At 45.3% G+C, this 22,572-nt stretch overlaps 1 protein-coding gene across 2 annotated transcripts in view; it reads left to right on the forward strand.

Annotated features, from left to right (window-relative positions):
* Positions 1-22,526, forward strand: part of SMC4 (structural maintenance of chromosomes 4) — a 130,370-nt gene extending 107,844 nt beyond the window's left edge. For both annotated transcript variants that reach the window (XM_075861562.1, XM_075861561.1), the window contains exons 20-24: positions 15,713-15,886; positions 16,322-16,504; positions 18,977-19,209; positions 20,668-20,851; positions 21,662-22,526. In XM_075861562.1, coding sequence (XP_075717677.1) covers positions 15,713-15,886; positions 16,322-16,504; positions 18,977-19,209; positions 20,668-20,851; positions 21,662-21,838 — 951 coding nt within the window. In that variant the 3' untranslated portion in view covers positions 21,839-22,526. The remainder of the gene's footprint in view (positions 1-15,712; positions 15,887-16,321; positions 16,505-18,976; positions 19,210-20,667; positions 20,852-21,661) is intronic.
* Positions 22,527-22,572: the final 46 nt, after the last annotated feature.

The raw sequence follows: 22,572 nt of genomic DNA on the forward strand, positions 1-22,572 counted from the left end.
TGGGCCCAAACGGCAGTTTATCACCACAAATGGGGTATTGCCGCACTAAGGACAAATTGGGCAACAAAATGGGGTATGTTGTTCCCTGTGAAAATAAGAAAATTTGATCAAAAATGACATTTTATTGGAAAAAATATCATTTTTTTCATTTCACAGCCCAATTCAAATAGGTGCTGTGAAAAAACTGTGCGGTCAAAATGATAACAAAAACCATAAATGAATTCCTTGAGGGGTGTAATTTCCAAAATGGGGTCACTTCTGGTGGGTTTCCATTGTTTTGATACCTCAACGCCTCTTCAAACCTGGCATGCTGCCTAAAATATATTCTAATAAAAAAGAGGCCTCAAAATGCACTAGGTGCTTCTTTGCTTCTAGGGCTTGTGTTTTAGTCCACGAGCGCAGTAGGGCCACATGTGGGACATTTCTAAAAACTGCAGAATCTGGACAATACATATTTAGTAGTGTTTCTCTGGTAAAACCTTCTCTGTTACTAAAAAAAAATTGAATAAAATTGAAATTCAGCAGAAAAAATGAAATTTGCAAATTTAATTTCCACTTTGCTTTAATTCCTGTGAAATGCCTGAAGGGTTAAAAAACTTTCTATATGCTGTTTTGAATACTTTGAGGGGTCTAGTTTTTAAAATGGGTGTTTTATGGGGGTTTCTAATACATAGGCCCCTCAAATCCACTTCAGAACTGAACTGGCACCTTCAAAAAAAGGCTTTTGAAATTTTCTTAAGAATATGAGAAATTGCTGTTTATGTTCTAAGCCTTGTAACGTCCAAGAAAAATAAAAGAATGTTCAAAAAACGATGCCAATCAAAAGTAGACATATGGGAAATGTGAACTAGTAACTATTTTGGGTGGTATAACCGTCTGTTTTTCAAGCAGATGCATTTAAATTCTGAAAAATGCTATTTTTTGTAAATTTTCTCTAAATTTTGCAATTTTTCACAAATAAAGACTGAATATATCGACCAAATTTTACCACGAACATGAAGCCCAAAGTGTCACGAGAAAACAATCTCAGAATCGCTTGGATAGGTTTAAGCATTCCGACGTTATTACCACATAAAGTGAAATATGTCAGATTTTAAAAATGGGCTCTGAGCCTTAAGGCCCAAACTAGGCTGCGTCCTTAAGGGGTTAAAAATGTATTTTTACTTTTTGATACAACTGCTTTGTATTCTGTATACAGTGCTGTTATATCTTGTGCTGAAATCAGCGGGACTGACTGGTTCAGTGACCGAGGGTCCTATATGTCTCTGGCATGCAGGATGCACCTGTTACCGATCACAAGTTGTGAACTTAGACGTGATCGATAACCGCTCGATTCTGCGTGTCAGGGACATGTAGGACCCACTGTCACTGAACCCATCAGTCCCACTGTCTGTGTTTAACCCCTATCCGCACCAGGACGTAACTGTCCGTCGTTGCAGGAAGTTACTTCCCGCACGAGGACGTACAGTTACTGAGTTAATCCCGGTGCACACTGTCGGCGACAGTGTGCACCGGGAACCAGGAGGTCAGCTGTCGCCGACAGCTGACACTCCCCTCTTGCCGGCCAGCGGTCCTTTGCCGCTGATTTCGGCGCATTAACCCCTTAAATTCGGCGATCGGGTGCAATCGCCGAATTTTAGGGGTTTCTAACATATCGGCAGACCCCCGTCCGAAATCGCGGGGTCTGCCGATAGTTAGTATGGCAAACGGAAGCCAAACAATGGCTTCCGGGTCTGCCATGGACAGAAGCCCATCAGGACCAACCTTCGGCTGGTCCTGATAGGCTTCCTGTCAGAGTGACAGAAAGTCACTGCCGTTCCTTGGAACTTGGAGATCAGCTGTCCCCGACAGCTGACACTCTCCAGTGTTGCCGATCAGCGGCTCATCGCCGCTGATTTCGGCAATTAACCCGTTACATGCGGGGCTCGATTGCGATCTCCGCATGTAGCGGGTTTGTAGCGCATCAGCAGCCCCCATGCAATCGTGGGGGCTTCTGATGCTTGTGATGGCACCTGGGGGCCAGACAACGGCCCCCAGGTCTGCCATGTATGTCAGCCTATGAGGATCAGCCTCTGCTGATCCTCGTAGACCAACTGTCAAAGTGACTGTGACGTCACACTGACAGTTGGAATACATTACACTACCTAGGTAGTGTAATGTATTCTAGCAGCGATCAGAGCTGCAGGTCAAAAAAAGAAAGTGTAAAAAGTTAATAAACAAAAATATAAAGTGTAAAAAGTAAAAAAAAGTTAATAAAAATGTTTTATAAAAGTGTAAAAATAAAAGGTTTTGTTTTCCTATAATAAGTCATTTATTATAGGGAAAAAATGAAAACGTTAAAAAAAAAGTACACATATTTGGTATCGCCGCGTTCGTAACGACCCAATCTATGAAACTATAATAATTTTTCCGCACGGTGAACGCCGCAAACAAAATAAACTGAGAACGGTCAGCATCGCTATTTTTTGGTCACCACCCCTCCCAAGATATAGAATAAAAAGTGATCAAAAAGTTGCATTTACCCCAAAATGGTACCAATAAAAACTACAACCCGTCCCGCAAAAAACAAGACCTCCCACAGCTTTTTTGACGAAAAAATAAAAAAGTTACGGCTCAGAATAGCGTGTCCCAGAAAATAAATTATTTTATAGAAACTTCATTTTATTGTGCAAACGCTGCAAAACGTAAAAAAAACTATACACATATGGTATCGGCGTAATCGTACCGACCGGCAGAATAAATTAAAACGTAATTTATTGCGCACGGTGAACGCTGTAATAAATAAAGAATTTAAAGCGCCAAAATCGCTGTTTTTTGGTCACCCTAGCTCTAAAAAAGATCCTGAGGGGCCAAAATGCTCACTATACCCCTAGAAAAATTCCTTGAGGGGTGTAGATTCCAAAATAGGGTGACTTTTGGGGGGTTTCCACTGTTTTGGTCCCTCCGGGGCGTTGCAAACCCGACATGGCACTGAAAACCAATCCAGCAAAATCTGCTTCCAAAATCCAAAAGGCGCTCCCTCCCTTCTGAGCCCTGCTGTGGGTCCAAACATCAGTTTACGACCACATATGGGGTATTGCCGTAATCGGGAGAAATTGCTTTACAAATGTTGGGCGGCTTTTTCTCCTTTATTCCTTGTAAAAATGAAAAAATTCTATGTTTCCACAGAAAAATAGGTGATTTTCATCTTCACAGACTCCACTAAAATCTGCAAAAAAACTGTGGGGTCAAAATGCTAACTATACCCCTAGAAAAATGCCTTGAGGGGTGCAGTTTCCAAAATGGTGTCACTTTGGGGGGGTTTCGGCTGTTTAGGTACCACAAGACCTCCTCAAACCTGACATGGTGCCTAAAATATATTCCTAAAAAAAGGAGGCCCCGAAATCCACTAGGTGCTCCTTTGCTTCGGAGGCCTGTGCTTCAGTCCATTAGGACACTAGGGCCACATGTTGGATATTTCTAAAATCTGCAGAATCTGGGCAATAAATATTGAGTTGCGTTTCTCTGGTACTCTTTTAATAGAAAAATATAAAACATTACAAAATAAACGGTTTTTACAAAACAAACACAACAAAACAAAACTTATGTACATTTCTGTACAATTTACCCAGCCTGACCCTTCTTACATAAATCCCCATGCATACATAACTATAATCCCATACTCATTCATAAACACACCTAAACCCCCCCAACCCCAAGAAAACATAACTATAACACTATATACAACATACTCTTAAAAACCATGTGCCAACCAATGGCCCCCTAAAAAAAAACACCACATATATAAAACAAAATAAATAATAATCATAATAAAAATAAACAAAATAATAATAATAAACTCTAAAAATAAAAGTTACCATCTCATGGTGCACTTACTTCAGTGCACCATGTAAATGAAAAGAAAAGAACAAAACATAAAAAACAACAAAACAAACCCCAAAAAACAAATATTATTTTTTTTAATTTTTTTTTTCTTTTTTTTTTTTTTTTTTTTAATTTATTTTTATTTTTTTTTACATTTTTTTTTTTTTTTTTCTTTTTATTAACTTATCCACATTCATACCTAACCCTGTACATACTACCTTATCCATCACCACCCATCACCTCCCCCAACCAGCATCACGCCTCATGTCCTTCCATGTCCGCATAGTTCAGATGCTGGCCCCCACCACCCAACACATCACCCAACCAGCCCGATCCCACGTCTCATGTCCTCCTCACGTCCACGTAGTCCAGAATCAGGCTGGGCACACCCCCAGGCCCCCCACCCCACCTATCTACTGCCCATCTTACCTAAACATTCACACAAACCCATGCATAGACCTATACACCATATCGACACATAACTATAACCAAATACCATACTATATACATAAACCCGAAAACCTAAGTTTGGCTGCTTGTAAGCCCTTTTTCTGTCTCCAAAAAGCTCAAAACAAAAACCTACTTGTGCTTACTCAGCCCATCACCAGAGGAGAGAGAGAGGAAAGCCCCCCTAGCGCACCAGACCAGAGGCCAAAGCCAACCCCCAACCACCACCCCGGTCCCTATCGCTAAACCTATCCTGCTTGCCCTATCTCTATCCCTTATTACTTTATAAACTAATCTGTCCCTCCTGCTGTCTCTCATTCTGTCCCTATCGCTATTTCCCGGTGTCATGGCCAGGTGCAGACCCCCACCTCCAGTCTAATACCCAGGGGCACTCCCTCCCCTCCCCCTGAAGGTTGGTTCCACCTAGGGCACCCTAAAATTGAAGCCCCTCCAAAGTCGAGAGGCCTTGGATGCACCCAGTTTCTCAACCTCCAGAGACCGGACCTTCACCAGGTCACCCATGATATTCCTACACACCTCGTCCTCCAGGAGGATTTTACACTGAGTCGATACTAAGCACCGTGCGTTCCACGTGAAATACCTGATCACTAAACTAACTAAAAAAGAAGTGCAATGATCCCTTCCACCCAGGTCTCCGAATGCCCCATAGGCCCAACCAGCGTAGGAGAGGTTGGTCAGACCGGGCCAACCGATGGAGGCACCCACCCGTTTGTAAACCTCTGCATTGAAGGGACACTGAAGCAAGAAATGGTCCATGCTTTCCAGCGTGTCATCGCACTCCTCCCGAGGACAACCTCTTTCATCGGAGTTTCTAAACTTCAGATTGCCCCTTACATACAGCCTCCCATGGAAGCAGCGCCAAGCCAGATCCCAAAACTTCTGGGGAATCCTCACAGAGTTTAAAAGTTTTAATCCCACCCCGAGGTCGCTACTTGGGCAGTCCCTGAGCGCCAGGGGCTTCTGGAAGCAGGTCAACAAGACCTTTCTGTCAAGAAATTTTCTCGACATGGTCTTGATCTCCCTCGCCTCCAGACCCCACCGACGAACAACCTTCAGAACCGGGGCGGCATAAGCCGGGAGGTGCCCATGGGGTACACGCAGGTCTTTCGCTTGGCCTCCTGTCTCCCATTCCTGGAAGAAAGGCCGAAACCATCCCCTGCAGGAGGATATCCACAGAGGAGCCCTTTCTCTTTCAAAGAGGTTCGCCAAATTAATTTTAATGAAGGTGTTTACTAGAAACACCACTGGGTTAACCATACCTAACCCACCTAGTTTCCTCGGTAGGTAAGTAACCTCCCTCTTGATTAGGTTAAGCCTGTTTCCCCATAACAGTTGGAAGAACAGGCTATAGACCCGAGTCCAGAGAGGCTCTGGCAACATGCACACGCTGCCAAGGTAGAGCAACATGGGCATCAGGTAAGCCTTGGCCAGGTGAACCCTTTCCCTAAGGGACAAAGACCATCCCTTCCATTGGCCAACCTTCTGGGCAGCTATTGATAGCCTACCTTCCCAGTTTTTCTTGGGGTAATCACCCGGGCCAAATTCAATGCCTAAGATTTTAGCAGACCCTTTGGGCTCTGGGAGGGTGTCCGGGAGATCAAAACTAGGATCCCCTCCCCCCAGCCAGAGACTTTCACACTTGTCCCGGTTGATCCTGGACCCAGATGCCCGTGAGTAGCGCTCAACTTCTGACATCACCCACTCTGCCTCCCCTCTCGAGGAGACAAAGATAGTGACGTCATCCGCGTACGCAACCACCCTCTGAGTGGCTTCCGGCTCCTCCAAGTCCATCCCCAGCCCCGCCAATGGCCCACGATCGAGCCGCCTAAGAAAGGGGTCGATCACGAAAACATACAGCAAGGGGCTTAAGGGACAACCCTGGCGGACACCAGACCCAACCTCAAAGGGGGTTCCAGTCCAACCGTTCACCAGTGCAAAAGACTCAGCCCCAGCGTATAGGGTCTGGAGCCAATTAACGAACTCACCCGGTAGGCCATACCTCAGAAGGACTGACCATAGGTACTTGTGATTCACCCGGTCAAAAGCTTTGGCCTGATCCAAGGACAGCATGTACCCCTCCCATCGGCCAGAATGTCCCTGCTCCACTGCCTCTCTGACACTGAGGACAGCACTAAAGGTGCTGCGGCCTGGAACAGAGCAATGCTGGGCCGACGAAAGGAGCCGGGGTGCAAACTTCACCAGCCGATTAAACAGTACTTTTGCGAGAACCTTTCTGTCCGTATTGAGGAGCGCTATGGGACGCCAGTTCTCAATACGGGTCGAATCCTTACCCTTTGACAGAATGATCAAGGCCGACTTGCCCATTGACTTTGGCAGAGCGCCCGAGGAGAGGCACTCATTAAAAACCGCAGTCAAGAGGGGAACTAAGGTTCCCTTAAAAGCCTTATAAAACTCAGATGTTAAGCCATCTGGGCCTGGCGACTTTTTGATGGCCAACCCATCAATCGCCAGCATCACTTCCTCTTCCTTGATCGACTCTGTCAAAACACCAAGCGAGGGGTCTGCTCCTGGCTCAGGGATGGTTTCAGCCAGGAAAGCCGACATTTCGTCTCGGTTTAGATCCTGCTCACCCAAAAGCTGCGAATAAAAGGATCTGATGACCTCCAGGATCCCTGATTTGGATCTCATCAGGGAGCCTGTACTATCTACCAGTCCTGTCACCACCTTACGACTCACTGACATCTTGCAGTTCTTGTAAGGGTCGGGCGAGCGATACCTCCCGAAATCCCGTTCAAGAACCAAAGACGTGTGCCTATCATATTGGCATCTTTTGAGCAGAGCTTTCACCACGGAGATTTCCTCACGGCTACCTCCGGTTGAGACTAGATGTTCGAGTTTCCTCCTCATGTCTTGATACAGGCGATACCTGCTCATAGACCTGAGGCACGAGATCTGACGGAAAAACTCAGCCACCCGTTCTTTGAACACCTCCCACCACTCAGACTTAGTACCACCTAGATCCAATAAAGGTACCTGGCTCTGAAGAAAATCCTCGAAGGCCTGTCTTATCTCTGCTTCTTCCAGGAGAGTAGAATTCAGCCTCCATATACCTCTTCCCATCTGGAGGGACTCTGCAACATTCAAAGAAAAAATAATCATACAGTGATCGGAGAACTCCACCTCAACGACGGACACTGCCGAAGAGATGGCGTCCTCCTTTAAAAAAAACCTGTCTATCCTGGACCTACGACTACCACTATGATAGGTGAACCCCGAGTGGCCTGGGGTATACCGAATGTGGATGTCCTCCAGGCGAGCATCACTAGCTATTCTATTCAACTCGACACTATCATAGGCCAGTACCTTTCTGGAACCTCCTCTGTCTTGGGGCCTAACGACAGTGTTAAAGTCCCCTCCAAAAATGACTTGTCGGCCTGTAAAAAGGAAGGGCTTAATCCTGATGAAGAGACTTTTCCGGTCCCACTTTGTCTGGGGACCGTAGATGTTGATAAGTCTTAGTTCTTGTCCCCTCATGAGAACATCTAAGATCAAGCACCGCCCCATTTCTAACTCGATCATCCGCCGGCATGTGACCGGTGCGGTAAAAAGTACCGCCACCCCGCTATATGGCTCAGCCGCAAGAGACCAGTAGGAGGGCCCACGTCGCCACTCCCTCCTAGCTTTCACGACCTCTGCCAAAAGTGACAGTCTGGTCTCCTGCAAAAACAAAATGTCAGCTTCAACCCGGCCGAGAAAATCAAAGGCTGCAAATCTAGCCATATTCGACTTAATGCTGGCAACGTTAATCGATGCCAGCGTCAACGGAGTGGGTGCCGCCATCATAAATGATTGAGTTAGACGGTTTTCTTCTTCCCACCCCTTGCTTTCTCCTCTGAGGAGGACCCCTCACCCTCTTTACCTCTTTTTTTTGTTTTTGAGGAGTCCATAACCTCCACCACCCCCCTCCCATTCTCATCTCCTGGGTCCGGGCCGACCCCCTCCCCCGGGGACAGTGGCCCCCGCAGAAGAGGAGGCTCAACGACTCCTAGACTCCCTACCGTGCTCTCCCCCCCGGCCTGGGGGTCTGGAATATCCATGAGAACACGGTATCGGTTGGGGGAGCACACCAGGGGGGTGCAGGTTTTGCCTTCCTTGGCCGGGGCAGGGCCAGATTTTTTTAGCCCTGTTTTGATGTTACCCGGTGTCCCCTGTTTTGTTTTAGGCTGTGACCTCCCTTCCTCTTCCACACTTTCATAGTGGGAGGACTGGGAGTCCTCAGCCCTCTGCTCTCTCTCTATCCTCCTTATCTCCTCGTCCAGTACGGCCCCCCCAAGAGCATCAGTATCCTGGGGGGCATCCAGGTCCGAGCCAGAGGAGTCCCCAGTTTCCTGGGTCCTCCTCAGCTCTCGTTCCCTTCTGCGTTTTTCCGCCCTTCTCTGACGAGAAGGGGGTCCCCTCCTGGCGTTCATCCTTTGCTCTTGGGCTCTATCGTCTCTGTCCACCCCCTCGCCCACGGAGACCTCCCTCCTTACATTCTCCGTAGGGTTGGAACAGACATTGACGACTGAGCGCGGACACCGACTGAAAGGGTGACCTAGGTCACCACACAGGTTACACCTAATCTGCTCACACGATGCGGCCAGATGGCCTACCCCCCCACAATGAGCGCACTTCTGCACAGTGCAGCTTGCGCTCAAGTGTGAGGGGTCGCCACACCGGTGACACAGCTTCGGCTGCCCCTGGTAGAAGACAAGGATTCGATCTCTTCCCAAGAAAGCAGATGATGGTATGTGGGACACCGTCTGCCCCAGACGCTTAAGTTTGACCATAAACGTCCAGGCTCCCGACCAGATGCCAAACTCATCGCAGTTCTTCCGTGGCATCTCTGCTACCTCACCGTATCTTCCCAACCAGGTCATGATGTCCACACAGGAAAGCGACTCGTTACGGGTAAGAACGGTCACTTTCCTGAGACCATTCTGGCGAGAGATTGCTTGCGCAGCAAACCCTCGCCAGCCGGGCTCGCTTTTCACCAGCTCATAGTTCCCCCAGAAGACCTCAAGGCCCCCCGGCTGAACAAAGCTGATGTCAAACTCAGCCGTACCATGAGGATGTATCAAGGCGTAGATGTCACTCGCCTTGAAGCCCATCTCCAGCAGCAGCTCCACCACCCTCTTACGAGGAGGGCACGCATCATTGCCACGCCACTGGAGACGGACCACATTCCTCCTGGCCACGGCCGGCCCGGTTGTTGGGAGCGACCACTGATCTCCCCGTCTCTCTCGGAAGGCATCCAGACCATACCTATTTATCCAAAAGGATAGGTCCTTCTGCACTCCCCCTACTGTTATCGTCTGCTTCCCCTCCCTTAAGGCTTCTAGGAGGCGTTGTTGCAAACTGCCGTCCCCGGGCCCAGAAGATGAGGATGGGTGGGCCGACGGTCCCCCCACCACAACGCCCGCATACGACCTGCCGGGCGCTCTGGCAGAAGGAGCATCCGGCCCGCCACTGGTTGACACTCCCCCCACAATATTACAACCCACATTAATATCCACAACATTACCACCACCAACAATATTACCAACACTACTAACATTACCATCAATATTTACATTTCCACTTACATTCCTCTCCACAACTTTCATACCGGCCAGGCTGGTTACGGAGTTCTTCCTTTTGTCCACTGGCTTTTTATATGTTGCTTTTGGGGTCTCCACATCATCAGGTGCCGCTACTTCTGGGGCGCCGCCGGATATCTCAGGCGGCAATCCCTCAGCACCCTCCGCTTCACCGACCTCCATTTCTGCTGCGCCACCAATGCAATGTTCGGGAGGAGGGGTGCCGTCACCCCCCGTGCCCGCTAAACCCCTCCCACCGCCTTGCGGCGATGCAGATGGAGGGGCCGCAGGCACAGCTAGAGCCGCTCCCGGCACCAAACCACCCCCCCCTCCCGTCGGGGGGTGGCCAGCAGTGCCGAAGCCTCTCCTACCGCCACCACTCGCTGCCGCAACACTTTCTGGTGCGTCTGCTGGCCGAGTCACATAACCAGCAGACTTCCGGTTTTCCGGCGCCACATCCGGTTTCCAGTTCCCCCCGTCCCCCGGCCTCCGGCTTGCGCCAGAGACCGGCTTCTGAGGTTCCCCATCCGCCGGACACGGGGACACGCCCCCTAGCGCCACGTGGCCATCGACACCACCTCCTTTACAGGAGACGGCGTCTGGCGCCATCTTGGCCACATTGCTCAAAACCAGCACCATATCTTTCTGCCCACATACCCGCCACGACCCCACTGCAGAGGCCGGAGCTGGGGGATTTGCGGGGTTTGCGTCCCGAACCGAGCTCTCACCCGGTCCGGAACGCAAGGAAGACAGGTAGGAATATTTATAGGATACCCCACCTGTCTTCGCCTTTGTTTTCTTCCGCCTTAACTTCCATAACTTTTTCTTCTGCACTTTGTCCTCCTCTGGTGGCAACTCCGCTCCAAAAGTAAAGTTCTGGAGGGACACTGGGGACTCCTGCAGCCGTATTTGCGTGAGCAACCCCGGGGGGTGCCCACTGCCCGATTCAATGTCATGCACACCTTGGCTGCAGGTAAGTTCCCCACTTGCCCCTCCGTTACTGCCTTCCCAGGGGTCCTCCGAGCCCGTCTCCTCCCGGGTTGGCGTCCTCTCCACACTTTCGTCCATTTCAGTGGCCTCCAATTTTGCGGCCTCCATTTTTTCGGCCTCCAATTTTGCGGCCTCCATTTTTGCGGCCTCCATTTTTGCGGCCTCCATTTTTGCGGCCTCCATTTTTGCGGCCTCCAATTTAGCGGCCTCCAATTTAGCGGCCTCCAATTTTGCGGCCTCCTTCTCTGCAGCTTCCACTGCACCTTTAGCAGCCAATACTTTTACTCCCCTTTTGCAGGGGGTTTCATTACTTTGCGTGGGGGACGCCATCAGGGAAAACCTTTCATCATTCTCCAATTTCTCCCCGAAGGCTCCCCCACCGACCACAATCTCCATCTTTCTCTCCTCCACCATATTAATTTCTTCCAGTATTTCCTTTACCTGTAGATTATACCGGGACCTCTTGGCGCCTGATGTTTTAGCTGCTCGTCCCCTTACGGCCGCCAGATCTTCCCGCAGCCGCCGCAGGGACTTACCGAGGTCCCGGTATTCTTCCAGCCGGGCAGCTAGGCGGGAGCTGAAGGTTTCCACCGACTCTCCCGACCGCAGTAGCCCCCATTCCTCTACCGTGCTCTGGTCCTCAGGTCTGGCATCTGGCCTTGCTGGGCCTTCTGGTCCTCCACCTGGATGATCCGCCATGTCTCTCCTCCTGGCTCCTTCCAGAGCCCCAGCATCAGGGGGGGCCGCACAGATCTTTCCACGGGATGACCTTCTCACCCCTGATGCTGGCTGCACGCTCCCAGCAGGTTGGGAAGACCCCCTACCCCCCGCCTGCATGCTCCAGGGGGTAGAGGTCTGAGGCTCCATGTATGAATGGAGCCTCCTTCAGGGAAGCTTCCTTAGCCCAGGCAGGTGATAGAAACCTGGGCTGGTGAAAGAAAGGAAACTCCCTGGATTCCGGGTGTGGTCCACACAGCACACTCACAGCACACACTCAGCAGCTCCCAAACACACAACCTCCCTCCTTGCTAGTCACTGCTGGTGTGGCGTTTCTCTGGTAAAACCTTCTGTGTTACAGATTTTTTTTTATTACAAATGAATTTCGGCAAAAAAAATGAAATTTGTAAATTTCACCTCTACTTTGCCTTAATTCCTGTGAAACGCCTAAAGGGTTAAAATATTTTCTGAATGTGGTTTTGAATACCTTGAGGGGTACAGTTTTCAAAATGGGGTGATTTATGGGGACTTTCTAATATATAAGGCCCTCAAAGCCACTTCAGAACTGAACTGGTCCCTGAAAAAATAGCCTTTTGAAATTTTATTGAAAATATGAGAAATTGCTGCTAAAGTTCTAAACCTCGTAACGTCCTCGAAAAATAAAAGTACGTGAAAAAAAATGATGCAAACATAAAGTAGACATATAGGAAATGGTAACTAGTAACTATTTTGTGTGGTATTACTATCTGTTTCACAAGCAAATACATTTAAGTTTAGAAAAATGCTAATTTTTGCAAATTTTTGCTAAAATTTGAAGTTTTTCACAAATAAATATTGAATTTATCGACCAAATTTTTTCACTAACATAAAGTACAATATGTCACGAGAAAACAATCTCAGAATCGCTTGGATAGGTAAAAGCATTCCGGAGTTATTACCACATAAAGTGACACATGTCAGATTTGAAAAAATAGGCTGTGTCCTGAAGGCCAAAACAGGCTGGGTCCTAAAGGGGTTAATTGGTTCTAAACAAGCTCACTAGATCGAAGGAGCATAACAAAAGCTAAGGAAGGAGTCTCCACACCTCTTAACTTCAACAGAAAATCAGAGGTATCTCGTATGTAGGAGGGCTCATCGATGGCATACTGACATAATACTCTAAAAAGATTTATAAATCACCAAAAACCGAACCAATACTGGTAACTATGGGTATCCCTGGTGGTTTATGCAAAGATTTATGTATCTTGGGGAGTATATAAAATACAGGTGTTACTGGATGTTCTTTGTGTAAAAACCTATTTTTAGATTCTCGTCTGATTTCTTGTATAGCCCGATCGAGGTTTCCATCCCAACGTGTGTCTACCTGTATTGAATTTTGGATCATATTGTGACTTTCCATATACTTGTGTATCCTGTAACTTTATAATCTTTGGTGTTCATTAGCACTACTCCACCCCCTTATCTGCAGGCTTTATTGTAACCTCTTTATTCCCTTCCAACTGTGTCAAAGCCTCTATTTCCATTGTGGTCGTAGGGTGTTTGAATCTTAAAGGCTTTGTAAGCCTTTGAATGGCATTTATTTATGTATGTTTAATAAAAATGTCAGTTTGATTGGTGCAACTTCATGAATGTTTTTATTAAAAATTCTTCTTACTTTGAGATACAACTGCTATATTCTCTTTACAGCTTATCGTTCGCAAAATCCTGCTCCTGTCTGGTCCACGGGTTCAGTAAAAGCAGGTCCTGCGTGTCTGACCAGCAGGATCCTCCTGTTATCTAGCACATCTAAGTTCATAACTTAGGATCCACCTGTAACCTATCACATATGTGTGTCAAACAAGCATGACCCGCTGACACTGAACCCGTTAGGTCCGAAGGACTAACTAGTTCAGGTCATAGCGAAAGACACAGCTGCCCTCTATAGAGAATACAAAGCAGCTGTATCTCAAAGTATAAATTGTTTTTATTAAAAATTATTTTTTAAAGTTGCTCCGATCACACTGACATTTTTATTAAAAAAAAAACTAATTCAGCGGTTTGCATAGCCTTTAAAGTTTTAAGCTCCTCCTTCATGCTATCTACATCTAACTTAACGGCAGTAATGTATCAATAGCTGATATATTAGCAGGGGGGGACGAAATCACTGAAGTGCAAGATTCAAATCCCCTAATTTCAGTTCACAGGGTACATCTAACATTAGCTTAGGTACGTATTTATGTTAAGCAAACCATGTTTTCAATCTAATAGTACAATATAATGTGACTTCAGCTCTAAATTAAACTAATCCGTTTTACTAGCCGGACAAAACAGACTTCTTTAATACAGAGTATTGTGCAGCCGTTAAAATGGTAGAAGATACATTTATTAGTAAGGGTTTGTTCTGACTGGCGTTTGCGAAGAGACTGTGTCATGGTCTGTCCAGTATTTGGCCTAAAAAAATAAAAAAAATCTGATTCAGTAGACACTGATGTGGGATTCTCTCCTGAGGTGCCTTGTGTAATCTCATTCCTTGCTAAATATTCGTTATTTCGGAGCATTATTGTACAGGTTTATCTCTCGTTAGAAAACTCTTGCTACACCATTTGTAGTCCTCAATATAAAACCTGTTCAGTATCCAAAAATAAGCACAAATCTCTCATTATGCTATAAGCAATAGAAAACTGTGTTTCTGCGGTCATGTGATCATCCTGGGGTGTTTTCAATGGGTTGGTACAATTGAGGACATTATTTTTATTTTTTTCTAACCATGGCCTCCTGTCTGCCATTATGGAAGCCGATTAGGCCCCGACCGGAGCCTGATCGACTTGCTGTCCGTGAACAACTGACAGTTCTAATACATTGCACTACATAGGCTAGGCAGTCGCCTCTTCAATGCGGTACACTTGAAGTCCAGCACGGGTGTCCCGTGCAGGCTGGAGTCGGGGCTCGGCTGTCTGATGACAGCCAGGTTCCTGCCTGCCCCAACGGCCACGATTGAAGTTTACTTAGATCGTGGCCGTTTAACTTGTTATCAGAGGGAGCGAGTTCCCTCTCTCACCCATCGGATGCCCGCATACGCAATCGCGGGCCTCCGAAGGGGTGCCATGGCAGCCGGGGCCTGATAAAAGCCCCCAGGTCTGGCCTGGGCATGTGTCGCCAGAGGCACGTCATAATAGATTGCTTGTCAGATTTAAACTGATTGGCAATAATACTTTGGTATACTAAGTATCCCAAAGCATTATAGCAGCGATCTAAAGTCCCCTAGTTGGGACTTAAAAAACAAGTAATGTGAAATAAAAATGAAAGTAAAAAAATATTTGTTTTTCCATAAAAAGTGGTTTTATTTAGTAAAAGTGTAAAAAATTAATAAAATTACACATATATATGGTATGGCCACGATCGCAATTACAAACAAAGATAATGTGTCATTTAAACCGCAAGGTGAACACCGTAAAAATAAAAAACAATGGCGAAATTTCTAGTTTTTTCCCATTGCCCACCAAAAAAGTAAAGTTAGTCAATAAGTCCCATGTACCCCAAAACAATACGAATCAAAACTACGTCTCATGCTGCAAGAAACCAGCACAAAAAATCACTACATTGACGGAAAAATTAAAAAAATTTACGGCTCTTGGAAAGCGACAATCCAAAAACAAATAATTTTAGTTCAAAAGTGTTTTTTAAAGTGCAAAAGTCGTAAAACATAAAACAAAACCTATACATATGTGGTATTGTCGTAGTTGTACCGACCCATAGAATAAAGGTAATGTGTTCTTTACACCGCACGGTGAACAGCTTCAATTTAAAACGCATAGAGCAATGGCGGAATTTCTGGGGCTTTTTCTATTCCCCCCCCCCCAAGTTAATAAACGTTAATCAAATAATATGAACCCCATAATGGTGCCATTAAAAAGTACAACTAATCCCGCAAAAAACAAGTCCTTTATACAGCTATGTTGACGGAAAAATAAAAGTTATAGCTTTTTGAATGACTAGAAAAACTGAAAAAATAGCTTGGTCATTAGGGCCTAAAATAGGCTGGTCACTAAGGGGTTAAGTTTAGTTTTATTATTCTTATTTACTCACTTGTTCTTGTCTGTTTTACTATTGTGTAGGGTTCACTTGGTGAGATCCAAGAAAAGCACAAGGATTTGCTGCAAGAAATTAAAGCCATTCAAGATAAGGAACATGCCCTTCAAAAGGAAGCACTGAGCATTCGGCTTAAAATTGAGCAAATAGATGGTCATATAACTGAACATCAGTCTAAAGTAAAACACTGGCAAAAAGAGGTAGGTATTGAATCTTTGGATGTCTAAGGGTATGTTCACATGACCTATATTCAGCCGTTTTTCGGGCCAAAAATGCGGGGGGCTGAACGCCTCCAAACATCTGCCCATTGGTTTTAATAGAAAACCGGCGTTCTGTTCCCCCAGTGCGTTTTTTACGCGGCCGTTTTTAAAACGGCTGTGTAAAAAGAAAGCCTCGTAAAAAGTTCATGTCACTTCGTGAGCCGTTTTTTATGGACTCAATAGAGAAACCGCTCCAAAAATGGCCACAAGAAACGTCTGAGAATTAGGGGCTGTTTTCCCTTGAAAACAGCTTCGTATTTTCAGCCGTTTTTTGTTAAGCGTATGAATATACCCTAATACTGGTCATAGCTGTGATAATTTGAGGAATATATATTGATCTTGGTAACACTGGATATATTATTGTGTATTCCTCAGATATCCAAACTTTCACTCCATAAATTAGAAGACCATCAAGAGGACGTTCTACCTGTCCTGACAAAGGAAGAACTGGAAGCGATAAAGGATCCTGATCAAATAAATAATCAAATCGCACTGTTGGAAGCAAAGAGTCATGAGATTAAGCCAAATCTTGGAGCCATTGCAGAATATAAAATGAAGGTATGACCCTTTTGTCCTGAGGTTTTTTTTGTTTTGCACCCAAAGTTTTAGTGTTGGTCATAGTTGCCCATGATAACTGTTGCATGAAAAATTTAGTACATATGAATTGCTAGTCTCTGTAACTAAGGGTAAACTCTTACTCGGGCCCTATGCACATGACCGTAAAACCGCCCGTAATTACGGGCCCATAGACTTCTATTGGCCACGGGTACCTTCCCGTTTGCTTACGGGAAGGTGCCCGGGCCGTTGAAAAATATAGAACATGTCCTAGTCAGGCCATAATTATGGCACGGGCAGGACCATAGAAGTCTATGGGGCTCCCATAATTCCGAGTGGCTACATGTGTGCACCCGTAATTACGGGAGCGTTGCTACTCATGGTACTCACTGTCCAGCGGTAGTCACTGTCCAGGGTGCTGAAAGAGTTAAACGATCAGCGCTGAATAGAGAGAAGGGGCTGCACTGATAGGCAGTAACTCTTTCAGCACCCTGGACAGTGACTACGGCTGGACAGTGAGTACCATGCTGTTTCCAATAAAAAAAAAATCATACTCATCCATCCAGAACTCCCTGCTTCTGACTCCAGTCTGGCCTCCTGGGATAACGCTTCATCCCATGTGACCGCTGCAGCCAATCACAGGCTGCAGCGGTCACATGGACAGCCGCGTCATCCAGGGAGGTCGGACTGGATGTCAAAAGAGGGACGCGTCACCAAGACAATGGCCGGGGTACGTATGAACTTCCTTTTCTTTCTATCGCTGCATTCCCCTGCGGAAACTCTTCCCAAAAGGGCTGCCCCCTTCTCTCTATCCAGCACTGATAGAGAGAAGAGGCTGCCGATCAGTGCTGGATACAGAGGAGGGGCTGCCGATTAGTGCAGTGCAATATCTCTCTATGTGTAAAAAGAAGCAGAGAAAACAGGTCCGTAAATACGGGTGACAAAGGACCCGTATTTACAGGAGGGAAAAAATACGGTCGTGTGCATGGGGCCTTAAATTGATTAAAAATTCTGCCAAAATGACAGCTGGACATCAATTTCTGGGAGGCTAATTAAAAAGTCACACACCGTATAGCTGCACTTCCTGTTTTCATGTTTGCAAAAGTGGCTATTTTTACTTTTTGGTTTGAAATCCTCAGTTGATTCAAATTTGGGTAACCTTTTATGTCTTCAAAAATCTTTATCATTTTGAAGCCAAATTTTTTTACATTCCTTGAGCCATGCTCTCATTTGTTTTTCTTTTATTTATTTATTTTAAAAAAACTTATGTGAAGGGTTTTTTGTTTTGTATCTTTTTTTTTGGGTTAATAAAAAATTGGGCTCCTTAAAAATACGTGCACTCTTATGCAGATCTGTGTTCATGGTTACAGAATAGAGACTTAGGCCCCATGCAAATGATGGATGAAGTTGCGGACCCCTTAATTTTTATTGGGCACGGACACCTTTCTGTGTATTTATGGATGTGTCTCCGCGCCGTATAAATGATCTGCAAATGATAGACCATGTCCGATTTTTGTCCACAATTGTGGCATGGACTTGCCCATAGAAGTCTATGGGCGCTTCTGCAATTGTGGTTGGCTACGGATGTATATCCGTAGCAGTCGGATCCATATTTGCAGACCGGAAAAAACCCTGAGGATATGTTCACATGGCTTGGCAAAATACGTCTGAAAATACGGAGCTGTTTTCAGGCGAAAACCGCTCCTGATTTTCAGACGTTTTTGTAGCAACTCGTTTTTTTCGCGGCGTATTTTACGGACATTATTGGAGCTGTTTTTCAATGGAGTCAATAAAAAACGCCTCCAAAAACGTCCCAAGAAGTGACATGCACTTCTTTTTCATGGGAGTCTTTGTTACGTGCCGTATTTTGACAGCGACGCGTAAAATAACACCTCGTGAGAACAGAACACCGCAAAACCCATTAAAAACAATGGGCAGATGTTTGTAGGCGTAATGGAGCCGTTTTTCCAGGCGTAATTGGAGGCATAAAACGCCCGAATTACGTCTGAAAACCGTGCGTGTGAACATACCCTTACGGTCGTGTGCATGAGGCCTAACTCTGCCTGTTTCTTCAGTTAATTGTTACTTCACCTCCTCTGGGAAGATATAATGGAGTAACACACACCTCTTAATAAATTTAGTTACATCTTCGGCTGTCCGTACGACACTGCATGAAATCTGCGCCAGCCAGGAGCTAGTGTAGATATCCGCCATAGTTTACACCAGTTTCTGACATAAATTATAGTAAATGCGCCATGCCTCGGTGGTCACGTGCCTTTTGATCAGTGCACAATTTTTTATTTATTTTCTTTGTGGCGAGAACGGATGAAGTTACCCAAAGTCTCATTTTGCGACATTTCTATACCAGAAAACTGGCGCAGAAACGTTGATATTTTCCCCCTTAGCACTTCAACGTTTGTAGATTCCTCCCACATTTTTAGATTTCATGATAAATTGTATGTCTTTTATGAATAGGAAGAGCTATATTTGCAAAGAGTTGCTGAGCTTGATGAAATCACAAACAAGCGAGACCTATTTAGACGAGCTTATGAAGATCTTCGTAAGCAGAGACTTAATGAGTTTATGGCTGGATTTAATGTCATAACGAATAAGCTGAAAGAGAACTACCAGATGTTGACTTTGGGAGGAGATGCAGAGCTGGAACTTGTTGATAGTTTGGATCCGTTTTCAGAAGGCATCATGTTTAGGTTTGTATAGTGTTTTCTCCCTGCTATATTGTCATTTAAATATAGTCTGTTTATAATTTAAAATATGATACAAATTTTGAAGTTCTTGTGGATAGTAATGTGGATGAGTGCTTATTTTTTACGGAAGGAGTTGTAGTAGTTTCTAATGGCACCATTTAAAGTACTACTGGGAAACTAAAAAGAAAATTATTTGCGAGCTTGAATTGGGGAAAAAACTGTGATGCCTACATTTTTTGGGGATTTCCTTTTTAAGGCTTTCAACGTGCGGTAAAAACGTAACTTAATTAATTAAATTAGACCTAAATTTATATACCGTATTTTTCGGACTAGAAGACGCAGTTTTGAGCAAGAATAAATCTTTCCAAAAATTCCCTACGTCTTATAGTCCGCAGTCAAGGGACCAGGCTCCCGGACCGCTCCATTACTTAACCCCTTCCCGACCCATGATGTGCCGGCACATCATGGAGCTTGGGGGTGATGTATGGAGCGTGATACACTGCAGGTGTCCGCTGTGTTTTACAGCTGACAAGCTGCTCTAATGGCCAGGAACAGCAATTTTGCTGTTCCTGGCTGTTTAAAGGGGTTGTGCCATAAAACACATGTATCGCCTATCCACAGGATAGGGGATACATGTGTGATCGCTGGGGGTCCGACCCCTAGCGATAAGGAGAATGGGGACCAAAAGTCACCAAGAGCGCTACATGAGAAACTTTGACTTCCGCTTTCTGTGTCCTGTAGCTCCAGAGATGAATGGGATTCTTCTGCGCATGCGCGACCGGCTCTCCGTTGATTTATATGGAGCAGCGGAACAGATAAGCCGGACACAGAACCCGGAAGTCCAAGCTTCTCTTGTATCACTCTGGGTGACTTTCGGTCCCCTGTGCTCCCTATCGCTGGGGTGGGGGTCCCAGTGGTCGGACCCCCAGCAATCCCACATGCGTAGTGCAGTGTATTAGAGCTATCGTCTACCCACTGACCGCAAGCGTAGTGCGTCCTCACTTTGTCAGGACCCACTAGGCTTCCGTAGACTGCATAGCCTGATGCCATTGTTAGGTCTTCAGTTGCCATAGTAACTATCGGCGCCTGTGTGTTAACCCCTAAGAAGCCGCGATCACTATAGAATGCGGCTTCTAAGGGGTTTGATGAGCGGGGACTTCGCGATCGGTCCCTGCTGAAGGAGCTGTGACAACTGCTGTATGTGCAGTGAGGGGGCCGGAATGGTCGTTCCTCCCGTGATGTACAATTAGGTCATGGAGCACGAACGATGCACTTATCAAGACCTAAGAGTACGTCAAGGAGTGGAAAGGGTTTAATGTGCCACCCAGTCTAATTATTCTAAATAACAGTAGGTCCTAATTTTAGTTTTTTATAAGATTTCTACTGTATTTTAAAAGTGAGATAAAACACAAGATTTCTGCGCTTATAATTAATCACCGCTCATTCATCTTTTGTTTACAGTGTGAGGCCACCAAAGAAAAGTTGGAAGAAGATATTTAATCTTTCTGGTGGGGAGAAGACCCTAAGTTCATTAGCTTTGGTATTTGCACTTCACCACTACAAGCCAACGCCTTTGTACTTCATGGATGAGATAGATGCAGCTCTAGACTTCAAAAATGTGTCAATTGTTGCATTCTATATTTATGTAAGTATCTTCTCAAAGTTTGTTGTCTATGGCCTTGTTCACACGGCACTAAAAAAAACACACTTTTTTGCAAAGCGCTTTTTAACGTACAGGCGTTTTTGGCGCAATTGACCTGATGCTGTTTTTTTTTACACTACGCGTTTTTAAAACGGGTCGTATGCACTACAATGTGTTTTCTTATTTAGGTTAATGGGAAGCTTAAAGCATGCGTTTTTGATGCGTCTTTCGGCATGTAAAACGCGGCAAAAACGTGTCGAATACACGCCGTGTGAACAAAGCCTAAAGCTTATAATTTATGAAAGTTATTGTGGGGGAAAATTAAATTTACAGTAATTAAAGGAGATTTCCAGCGACTAAAAATTGATGGCCTATCCTCGGGATAGGCCATCAATAGCCGATGGATCGGGATCCCCTTCAATCAGCTGTTTTGAAAGGGCCGAAGCGCTCATACGAGCGCTGCTTCCCCTTCATTCCAGTTACTTGCTCACTGAATCGCCGACACGGCCGTAGTGCGCGGTTCACAGTATTGGTCTTCTCCCATTCACTTCAATGGGAGAAGGTTGTAATACTGTGAACCACAAGCTACTGCTGTATCGGCGATTCACAGTGTGAGCAAGTGACCGGAATGAAGGGATAGCAGCGCTCGGACCTCTTCAAAACCGCTGATCAGCGGGGATCCTGGGACTCTGACCCATCAGCTATTGATGGCCTATCCAGAAGTGTAGTTCACTATGCCAGCAGTGTACTTTTTGAATAAATAGAAAAAAACTCTGTACAATTAATTTTTCTTTTTTTTTTTTTTTTTTTTAGGAACAAACTAAAAATGCCCAGTTCATAATCATATCATTGCGTAACAACATGTTCGAAATTGCTGACAGGCTAATTGGCATTTATAAGACTCATAACACAACTAAAAGTGTGGCAACAAATCCAAAAATTATTGCTTCAAAAGGACTTGCTGAACTTGGTACAACACAGTGTGTCTGAATTGCTTATAAAGAAGATGGTGTATAAGGCCAATCATAAGACTGCAGAAGTCACAAAACTAAAATGGACTGCATACCTTGTAAATGAATGGTGTCCGTTCACATCACCCTCTCCTACCTGTTTTTCCAGGACTTTACATGTATGGCCACCATCACTGAAGTAGCTGGAATAGGAACGTCCATACAATTGTGTGTCTATTGTGAGCTGCAGACACTGTCACACTTGGGACACCCACTGATAGACCTTCAGTGTAAAACCCCTTTAGGAATAGACTTCTGATGCTGCTATTGTGACAACGAGATGTAACCTGGTCTCTGTTCAGTTGTCATTCGTAAGAATTAAAAAAATAAAATAAATTGGGAAAACTTGGAGCAAAAACATTTAATGGGTTCTATTTAACCCTGGTTTATTAAATGTTAAAGTGTTTTTCTGGGAAACTAAAGAATTAAGTACTTACAAATTATCCATGTATTCCCTCGTCGAAGGGGATTTACTCTCCCAGACAACCCCTGTAACATTCGATACCCCCACAAGTAAATCAAACCTTTTTTTTTTTCTCCCCTTTTAATTCCAATATTGTGCCAAGTGTTTTTTTGTTGTTCTTTGTTCATTGTACATTTTACCTTTTTGATTTTATTTTTTTACTCCTAAATATGTACATTTCCAATAAAAGTTGAATGTTAAAATATGTTAGACCTGGATAAATTGTATATTTACATAAGTTTCACAGGTGT

The sequence above is a fragment of the Rhinoderma darwinii genome, chromosome 4 (assembly GCF_050947455.1).
Source record: "Rhinoderma darwinii isolate aRhiDar2 chromosome 4, aRhiDar2.hap1, whole genome shotgun sequence".
Taxonomy (NCBI): domain Eukaryota; kingdom Metazoa; phylum Chordata; class Amphibia; order Anura; family Rhinodermatidae; genus Rhinoderma; species Rhinoderma darwinii.